This window comes from Plasmopara halstedii, assembly GCF_900000015.1.
Source record: "Plasmopara halstedii genome assembly, contig: Scaffold_672, whole genome shotgun sequence".
NCBI classification, from domain to species: domain Eukaryota; phylum Oomycota; class Peronosporomycetes; order Peronosporales; family Peronosporaceae; genus Plasmopara; species Plasmopara halstedii.
In genome coordinates, this window is record NW_020187589.1 from 502103 (window position 1) to 509157 (window position 7055).

General features: G+C 43.1%; 2 protein-coding genes across 2 annotated transcripts; one reads left to right on the forward strand and one right to left on the reverse strand.

Moving 5' to 3' along the window:
• Positions 1 to 2265: 2265 nt before the first annotated feature.
• PHALS_13716 (hypothetical protein L915_02728) lies at positions 2266 to 3654 on the reverse strand (the record flags this gene model as incomplete). The annotated part of the gene is made up of 3 exons (XM_024729523.1): positions 2266 to 2972; positions 3033 to 3481; positions 3563 to 3654. 3 exons carry the CDS (start codon positions 3652 to 3654, stop codon positions 2266 to 2268), a joined length of 1248 nt encoding a protein of 415 aa, XP_024579892.1.
• A 303-nt stretch (positions 3655 to 3957) lies between these two features.
• On the forward strand, positions 3958 to 5229 carry PHALS_13717 (Alpha-mannosyltransferase; the record flags this gene model as incomplete). The annotated part of the gene is made up of 1 exon (XM_024729524.1): positions 3958 to 5229. One exon carries the CDS (start codon positions 3958 to 3960, stop codon positions 5227 to 5229), a length of 1272 nt encoding a protein of 423 aa, XP_024579893.1.
• Between the last annotated feature and the right edge of the window lie 1826 nt (positions 5230 to 7055).

Consider the following 7055-nt stretch of genomic DNA (forward strand, 5'->3'; position numbering starts at 1 on the left):
TTGCGCACCTTCCAGGAGCGAAACCGTGAGCCTTTGCCATGAAACGGTGTCTACCAAACTCTAAATTTTCATGTGTATATATGGGAGTGATTAATGCTACTTAGTCCGATAGAAAGTAAGTCTCTGATGTGTCTCTACGTGCAACGAGCACCTTCAATGCAGCGCCCATCATCTCCTAAATGCCGATACTTCAGTATTTATGAATAATCACAATAACTAAAACGCAAAGCAAGAATTCTGCACTATTGTACAAAAAAAATATTTTATACCTTTGTATTAGACGTGGAAGATAAGCACTTGATATATACTATGTTGCAGAAGCTGAGAGCCTCTCAGAAAAATTTAATCGTTTGTTCGCCTCGCTAATCCAAGATATATTTTGAGTTCATTTCGAATACATAATATTGTATCGCATAAAAAACTATCTGCTTTACTTGGAGGTTAGCAGCCTACATACACCTTATTTTTGAACATCTTCATTAGTTTCGATATCCTGAGATTTATATAAATATCCACGATTACAGAAAACAAGAACGTAGACTTTGGACAATTGTACAACATTTATTTGATTGAAATGTACCAAAAAGTTTGGGATAAGTACAAATAATTATAATACTGACTACGTTACTTCCCCATTACTCTTTGTTCATTAAAGAGATTGCGGAAATGCAACCACGCAGCGAGAGAACACTGCACTTGGAGTCTAGCTTCACTTTTTACACTGAACATACCTGCTCCTCAGAACATACTTACAATGGAAGCTTCTTCCCGCGTACTCAAACAAATGGCATAGCAGGCCTACCTAATGCGCAGGCTTTGCAACATTGCTTCTAAAATACGTACTGACGATGCTGAGGACTTCAGCGAAGAAACAAGTCGCTGTGTTTTGAGGCCGGACCAAAACCTCCGCTCTCATTCGTCGACACACGTTCAGGTCTTTCACCGAGGACGAAGTGCTGACTGCACTGAGGCTTCACTCTGCACAAATAAGATACTCCTTGTCCTTTTCCACCATAGATAAGTTTTATAACAACCCCCCGGTAATATCACGACAATTCCTGGTTTGTCTTTAGCAAACGGGGCCTGCCTCAGGGATCCCAGCAAGTGCAAGCCTCTCGACCAAAGTATCACGTCAAAATTATTGTTTGGACCTTGTGCATATTTGTGCCGCGCTATGGCAGAGCTTGTACACGTCTATTCAACTCAGCTCACACAGAAAGCGAAACGAAACCCGGAACTCGCTTCACAAACACTTTCCTTCATGTCATAGCATTAAAGAATACTGTCTTTGCTTTGAGCAGCAGCCGTAACATCAACCCATACCAACTTAATAAAGTACTTTGGCTATGAAATGCCGATGATGATCTCAAAGCATAGCGTCCGTAGATTGCGCGTCAGGCCAGAAGTCGCCCTAAGACTTAGCAGGCCGGCTTTAGTTAAGCAGAGGTCTATCTGGAGCATTGGTTAATACTTCGCATTGGAAAGCTCAGCACGGATCTCGAGGTGGAAAATCGTCACCTTATCTTTCCTTTGTTCTGTTTACAGCAGCGCTTGTACCAATGGGACAGCTGTTCCAGCACCAACCATGTGTCGTTCTCTCCACAAAATCGGCCTCTAAATTATATGTATAAAAGATCAGTGGCAGACGACCCTACATCTATTCAAAGATGATGAAAGCAGAGGATGCGCCAGGTCGAAATGATAACGGCGCCAATGTAATCAAGCTTTCCAGGCGAGCAATCACCGCGTCTGATCATTTGGCCACCACTTTCCGATCCCATCGGTACCAACAATAATCACAGAGTATTGAATCTGGTCCATTCGTCTGTTGAATCGGTGCTTGAACATTTTATATTATATCCCCAGAAATGCAATTTCTTTACAAGTCGGTCGTGGGATTGACTACAAGTGCTACTAAATGCAACGGAGTCGCCGTGCCTTTGCTCATAAAAGCTTTGACTCTCAGTGTCCGCGTCAGGAAATTTGTAATGGTTGGATTCGTACGCACCAACCAGAAAGGAGGAAACATGACTAGGTGTCATGTTTGTGCTATTTCAATGTATATATATAAGAATTATATACGTTTTACTATATCAATGTCGTTAGTGATTGACGTAACCACAATTTCCTTTATTGAGACCATATGAAAACATTTACATTCATACAAAAGTGTAATGAAATTTCGTACAATCAAACAAAATTGTATTCAATAAAAAAGTGGATGGGATTCTTAACATTCATGTTTGAAGTTTTCAAACTTCAGAATTAACAGGCTTCCAGCGCTCCAGGTACGTTCATGCGAGCACCCATGTAAAACCTCCGTCGACGTAGTAAATTTGGGGCAAAGTTTTCAGGTAGTGGAGTCGCACCAAAGCCACGCAGACATTCATTTGGCCAACCACCTCGAAATTCTGTTTTGGTCTTACCATTTGGAGCACGTTTTTGACGTGGTGTGACGTAAGTTGGATTCATATTATACAGCACATTCGTTGTCGCTGTATGATGACTCGTGAGTCCTTCTGCAAACGGATCAAGTAACGCCTTGCCATTGACATACAGTAACTCGGCAACTTCGTTTTCGACTGGCATAAAGTGGGCAATACTACCACAAAGCGAGTCATTATGAGTCACCAAATCTCGATTTGTTGACGAATCAATGACACTCACTCCCCATGGAGAGAAGAAATACTTTTGCTTGGCAAGTTCAAAAGATAGCCAGAATGCCTCTTTGTCACCGTATGAAAACGAGTGATGAAATCGTTCTTCAGTAATGAGCCACCATAATGCTTCCATAGCTTTACCAGCCCGTGCTTTATTTACGACAACAACAGACGAATCTTGCTCATGTTCTGTTTCGCCTCGATAAGCGAAAGACTGCTCCAGATGTTTGCTCGGCTCGTACCCGTCCTTCACATTAATGCTAACGTAGTCAAAGTTGTATAACAACGTCTCCAAGTACGAGACATTCGGTTCTACCTTAAAGTTAAAGAAATGATCTCCTGGTATCACTCGATCATAGAAAAACGTAGTACCTGTCTTATTGTACCCATCTGTTGTTCTCAAGACTGCAGGATCACGCATAAAAATGTCATCGACATCTAAAAGCATCACTTCGCGTACATTTGAATGGTAGAGTGCCAAGGGTTTGATCCACCAACTGCGAAAGTGCTTTGCCTTCTCTTCATTCAAAGTACCACGATGTACCAAGTCTGAGCACACATCGACAATTTCTAGTCGTACATCAGCAGCAAAGAGCATTTCTTGGGACTTGAGTGACAATTCGTCTGGAAAACAATGATACACTTGAATGAGTTCCTGGTTACCCATACATCGCAACTCTCGAACGAGTGATAGGCCCATGGGTACAACACTGTCATGCATACACAGTATAATAGCCTTATTACGTGCAACTTTATGATCAAAAAAGATGCTACGCGCGTGAAAGGCTAGCGGTCGAGTAGCTAATCTGGACATTAGCAGACTAGGTATGGACACAATAGCGATGCAGTAAACCAAAAAGAGTCCAGCACGACACCAAAGCGGTTGAATAACTTTCACAGACTTTAAGGATGACACATGAGCTTTTCCTGCTTCAAGATCGTTTCGTGGTGAGGTAGCTGCTCCCGTAGGCAGCGAGGATCGAGACTTGAGCATTAACACGATAATCTGGTTACTGAACAGGCAACTTCCAAATTTGATATCTTTTTAAAATAAATTATTACAAAAAGCAAATTTCATACCTCTAAATTAGACTAATGATGATAAATTAGAAAAGCGCGAACAGTCGAATTATTTTCAAAACGACCATTCCACAATTTGTGCAATATGCCGAAGGATATCTCGGTTCTGAATCGATATGGCAGCATGTTCTCGGATCGATTTCCTAACACTTCACCTTTTACTCGAAGTCATAATCAAATAGTATCCTATTCAAATTTGCTCTTCGTTCTATGCATGATGGCGATACTACTATTGATGGTTTTTTCAAGCGTCTTCAGCCCTTCCGAATCTCCATCCGTTCCTTCTTCCAATTCAAAAACTCACAAGCAAAATAAATTGCCAATTGTAACGGCATTTGACGCTTCAGATGCTCGTGATAAAGGCATTGTCATGTGTATGAACAACGCTGCAGTGCCTTTGGGACTGTCATTGATCCGAGAATTGCGATGTCTTGGAAATCAAGAGCTTATCCAAGTCTATCATTGTTTTCAGGATGAGTTGTCCGATAAAAGTCGCGAGTTAATGTTGCATACGGACGCTCGACTTGAGGTGATTGATGTCTGTACCGATTTCGTTGACCGTGGTGTCATCAAGCACGAAATGGCGAGCAAATTTCGAGATGGGTGGCTCAACTCGTTGGCTCTTTATCATACGAATATCAACGAGGTGTTACTTTTGAATGTAGAGACGATTTTTCAACGAGATCCTGCGATTTTGAGAGATACAGATGGGTATCAAAGAACGGGTACAACGTTCTTTCATGGTCGTGATGTGTGGAATATCGAGTGGTTAAATTCCTCGAAAAACATGTCATACTTGAAGAAATTACATGCGGAGTTTAACTTTACTGGATCCAAACTGAGTGACCGAATAGTGCGTACAGAACTCAGCTATGCGTACAATAACGAATCCCTACACACACAAACCTCGTCAATGGTGGCCGTGAACAAAGCTCGATCGGGTCAAGCAATGAAAACACTTTTTTGGCTCATTACGAAGCAAAGGTTTGAGCCTGAACCTTCATTCGATGGCCATAACGTATACTGGATTGCCTATACATTGGCAAAACAGGAGCTTTTCTTCTCACCGTATGGGCCTAGTGTCATTGATTCATCGCGTAATGATGATATGAAGAACCACCCAAATACGCTGTGTGGAAGTCTCGCGCAGTATATGCCTGTAAGCAACGATGTACCCGAACTGCTGTATGTAGATGGAAAAGCTTTACTCGATCCTTTTCCCGAGGGACTTCAAAACAGAGGAAAAGCGTTTGCCCATGTCTTGTACAACCCCACGCCGACACATATCACGCCACGACGAAATAATCAAGCATATCTTGATTCGTCGAGCAGCTCTGCCAAAACTTTTCCAATTGAATGCCTCGTTGGTTATGGTGCTACCCCCCTTCCGATCGACTTTGCGTCGCAACTATTAAGAAGAAGAATGTTTTACTTGGAAATACAAATGAATGTGCTCACTGCTATGGATTCGTGTTACGAATTTGATTGACACAGCTTTCGTATGGAGCTTGTAATCTGTGTGCGTGCATGTCCAAAAGTGAGAAATTATTTGGTAGAATTTTATAAGTTAAATAGAAATTGTACAAATCTAGTGGGATTTGATAGGAATTATAGAAACTTTTAGCTGTTATATAATTTTATGACTGTCATTGTGTATTGCTTTCCCGAGCGTGTAGATCGTGCGCTGTTAAGCCATCAAATTAACCATTCAAATCTTTATGGATGGCATGCAGATTGTACAGTACAAATGGTCACGTGTCGTCCAAACCTCAAGTACCCAGGTCAAATTGTCACAAAATTTTGCAGGCGCATCAAACTGTAAAATTTAGTCACCGTAACGGAAAATTGTCTGCACATCTAAATTTGTTGCCAATATGACAATGTCATATTGATCCAGGCCGGCTATCGTTGCTGTCTATGTTGAGCTGATGCCACTGAAAACTGTTGAAGAACGAAATTGCAGCTATATGTCTATATTACAATAATAAGTTTTACATAGACCACTGATTCAGATTAGCCTAAGGATTAAGTTGTGGCGGCTCCGCTTTCACGATCGAGGGCTCAAAAGCCAAAGGAGAAAAGCCGAGTGACACGATGGCTGGATCGCTACAGCATGCCTGGCCAGAACCAACATCCCCATGCCTTTTCAAGCCAGATCGGATGTAATGGGGATTCACATGCGCTGGTATTAAGGGTGTGTGTCACACAACATGGTGTGACCACACAATGGTGTGGCTACACTTAAACAACAAGCAGTCGTTATAAATTTACCAGGTTGGGTTACTCGTACCCTGGTTACAGGGGTGTGTGTCACACCAGATGGGCATGGTGTGGTCACACCCAAACAAGAATACCGTACGGGGCTGGATAGCCAGTACTTATACATGTATTGAGATTTTACTATACATATTTAGGAAAATCTATGCATATATAATTAGGCGGCTTTGTCGTAGATAAAAATAAATAATTTCAGTTTTGAATTTTAAACAGAAGAGTTTTCGAGCCTTGGGTTAAGGTTGTAATCACTCTTGGAGTTGCGATCCGCTAAACTCGTACTTGTTCTGAGTATGGAACGAAAGGTCGGGGACCTAACTAACGCTTTTCTGAGCGCAAAGCTACGGCAGCTCCGCTGCACTTGGTAGCACTTGTTGTCAATCTACACCTGAGTCGTTACGACTGATCCTCGGTGATTATGGTACAATTTTCCTCTTTGTCCCAGGGCATGCAGGAAGGGCTTAACAAGCTGATGTCCTTGCTTAGTCCTGAAGGCGTGCAACACCTTGCTGCGCAAGGTCCCGAGGCAATCGGTGCGCGTCTAGAGGCGTTTTCAAATTACAAAAACCCGCTGTTAGAGCTTCTGCAGCAGAAGATGTCTGCGTCATTTGCGTCTATGACGCCACCGTCAGTGACGGATGATTTCCCTCGCCCTAAGCCGCTCATGGTGTGCGTTAAGGTATTCGAGGGGAAGGATGGAGAGAATATCCTGCTCTGGGTGAGAGAGGTCGAGATGGTCATCGCATCCTCCATGCACCAGACCGAGAAACAGCGCGTGGCGCTAGCCATCTCAAAGCTCGGCGGTCGAGTGCGAGAACGGACACCGAAGTGCGGCACTTTGGTCGGCGCTGTGTTTCCTCCTGGGCGGGGCTGAAATTGCAGCTATCACGAGTGTTCTCGCCGCCTGACCAGGCATATCGTGTGCAAGCGCGTTCCTTGCCGCTCGACAGGGCAACAAGGAATTGGTGGACTATTTCCAAGAACCGGGATGGCAGCAAATCCCCTTCCGGAGGCGGTCACAGTGACCGTCTTTATGGAAGG